The 2172-nt window shown below is 45.4% G+C and overlaps 1 protein-coding gene across 1 annotated transcript in view; it reads right to left on the minus strand.

The window, feature by feature from the left end:
• Positions 1-1847, minus strand: part of CPEB2 (cytoplasmic polyadenylation element binding protein 2) — a 59263-nt gene extending 57416 nt beyond the window's left edge. Inside the window, exon 1 of the mRNA XM_010003129.1 lies at positions 1644-1847. Coding sequence (XP_010001431.1) covers positions 1644-1847 — 204 coding nt within the window. The remainder of the gene's footprint in view (positions 1-1643) is intronic.
• Between the last annotated feature and the right edge of the window lie 325 nt (positions 1848-2172).

Genomic DNA, 2172 nt, shown 5'->3' on the forward strand with positions numbered 1-2172 from the left:
TCGGGTCTTTCTGCCTCGCTCCAGCGCTCCTTGTCCCGCGGGGAAGTGGAGGGTGTCCGAGCCTCCGGTGCGTCGGGGTGTGTTCCCCCTTCCTCCCCACCCAGACCCGTCCGTCACGCCCCCCGTGTGTTGGGCTCCTCATACCCGCAGAGCTCAGACCGGGCCCGTGCTGGGGTGTGGCACGTGGCCGTGCCTCCGGTGGCATTTCCTGCACAGGTGGTTTTAAAGGTGGGGTTCTTGCCATTCAGAGGAGGCGCAGCTATTGGCGGCTGTTTAGTGCAAACAAATAAGTAGTTTGGCAACTGTAGGTGTATTATTGATGTTCTAGGTACCGCTGAAAAGACTGAAATAAGCGGGTGCCCCTTTGTGCTCTGGGAAAGCTTTAGGTCAGCAGTGAGAAAATTAATACATGGCTATTGAAGGTGAGTACAGTGGTGAGGTGTCATTACATGCTTGACCTGTTGTTTTTTCTACACATCCATTAGTGGCCACTGCCAAAGACTGGATGGCTGCTTTCCTTTTGGCTAATAGACCTGTCTGACCCAGTGTGACAACTCTTACCTGTTAAATCTGTACGTGTTTGTCGTGTGTGTGTAACATGTAGAGAAAATAAAAATCTGTTCGGCATCTACAGTCGTCTCTCTTGTGATCATGAACCTTTGTGGGTGTGTACTGGGGTGTCTATGCCATCTTGCAGGGTTAAGATAATACATTTGCAGCATGGAAGAATAATTGGTACATATTTATCTTTGCTGGATTACGGCTTAGTACTCCGCAGTTATTCATTATATTGGCATCTGTTTGAAGAACTCTGCAGCTGTCTGTCTTATCAGTGGTAAAAAATAGAGTGCAGACCAAGGCCCTACAAATGATCACATGCTGAGTAAAATGTTGCTGGCCGACTAATGATTCCTGTCTGAATAGAGAGTTGCTTCATAGCACAGTCCCTGTAAACATCAGTTTTGTGAGCTGCAGAACTGGTAGCATCGAGCTTCCTTTGGTGTTCGTGTCATAGGTCTGACATTCAGTTATGTGCAAGCCTGAACAGAAGCTGTCCTACCTGGGGCGTTCTCAGGTGTCTGGCAAGGGTGGAAGCAATGCTGCACTGTGCCTCTCCTGTAAGCAGCTGCCTATTTCTACAAAGTTTGTAGGAACTCCTTTATTGTTTCTTTTGTGGTCTGCTTCTCTGTTCCTGACCTTTAAATCAAGTCCAAATTGTAGTGATTATTTCCTCACAACAGCTATTGTGGCATCTTTGACTAGTCTTTTTAAATTGGCTGAAAGACAAAAGTACATCCTCTGTGACACCCTACCTCTGTCATGGTAGCCACCTACCCCAATTGCACATGTTTATGAAAACAACTTTTGTGGGTTGAATCTCATCTACTTTTAAGCATGTAAAAAGTAACCATCCATTCTGCATTAGCTTCCTAATCTTCTACAAACACAAGACAGGTGCTACCAAAGGATGATTCATTCTACCCTAATGCAGGTGCCTTTAGAGAGAGAAACCTGATCTCATCTCTGCTGATTAAGAGGAAAGCTTCTGGCTGCATCTTGCTGCAGAATCCAGGAGGTCGTTTGTGCTCCTTGTTCTTGTGGCATATACTTCTTGACTCTGAGACAGGCAAGAACTGCTGTACCTTGTAAAACCAAGAAGCCTTCAGGTTGTATATCCTGTTTCTTCTGCCTCTGATACGAGACCTTTTGGTGTATGCTGGGGTCAAAAATTCTTGCTTCTTGTCTACCAAATCAAGTCTCTCAACTGGTACCTCGGTGCCATTAGGAAGTGCTGAGTCCTGTTCTTGGCATTGTTTTCTCTTTCCAGTTTCTTGATTTTTGGACATTTGGCCTCTTGCTTTAATGGTTTTCTCCCTTTTAATCACTTGATTCCTTCCTGCATTCTTTTATCTTAGCTGCCCTTTTCCAGGGAAAGTTTGAGATCTCTTTTTTTTTGATTGGGCCAGTAGGAAGGTATCTGAAAATTATTGCCTACACAAATGTGTAAGAACTAGCTAATCATATATAATACTTCCGAGATTTGCCTTTCCAGACCTTGGGGGATACTGAGATGCTTGGACTCCACATTCTCTAATTGTCATTAGAAAGGCACTTTGTGCTCGGGCCTGAAGAACAGAGAGCATGCTGGCAGAGCCAGACTTGGGGAAGCAG

This window comes from Chaetura pelagica, unplaced genomic scaffold (assembly GCF_000747805.2).
Source record: "Chaetura pelagica isolate M959 unplaced genomic scaffold, ChaPel_1.0 scaffold147, whole genome shotgun sequence".
Lineage (NCBI taxonomy): Eukaryota > Metazoa > Chordata > Aves > Apodiformes > Apodidae > Chaetura > Chaetura pelagica.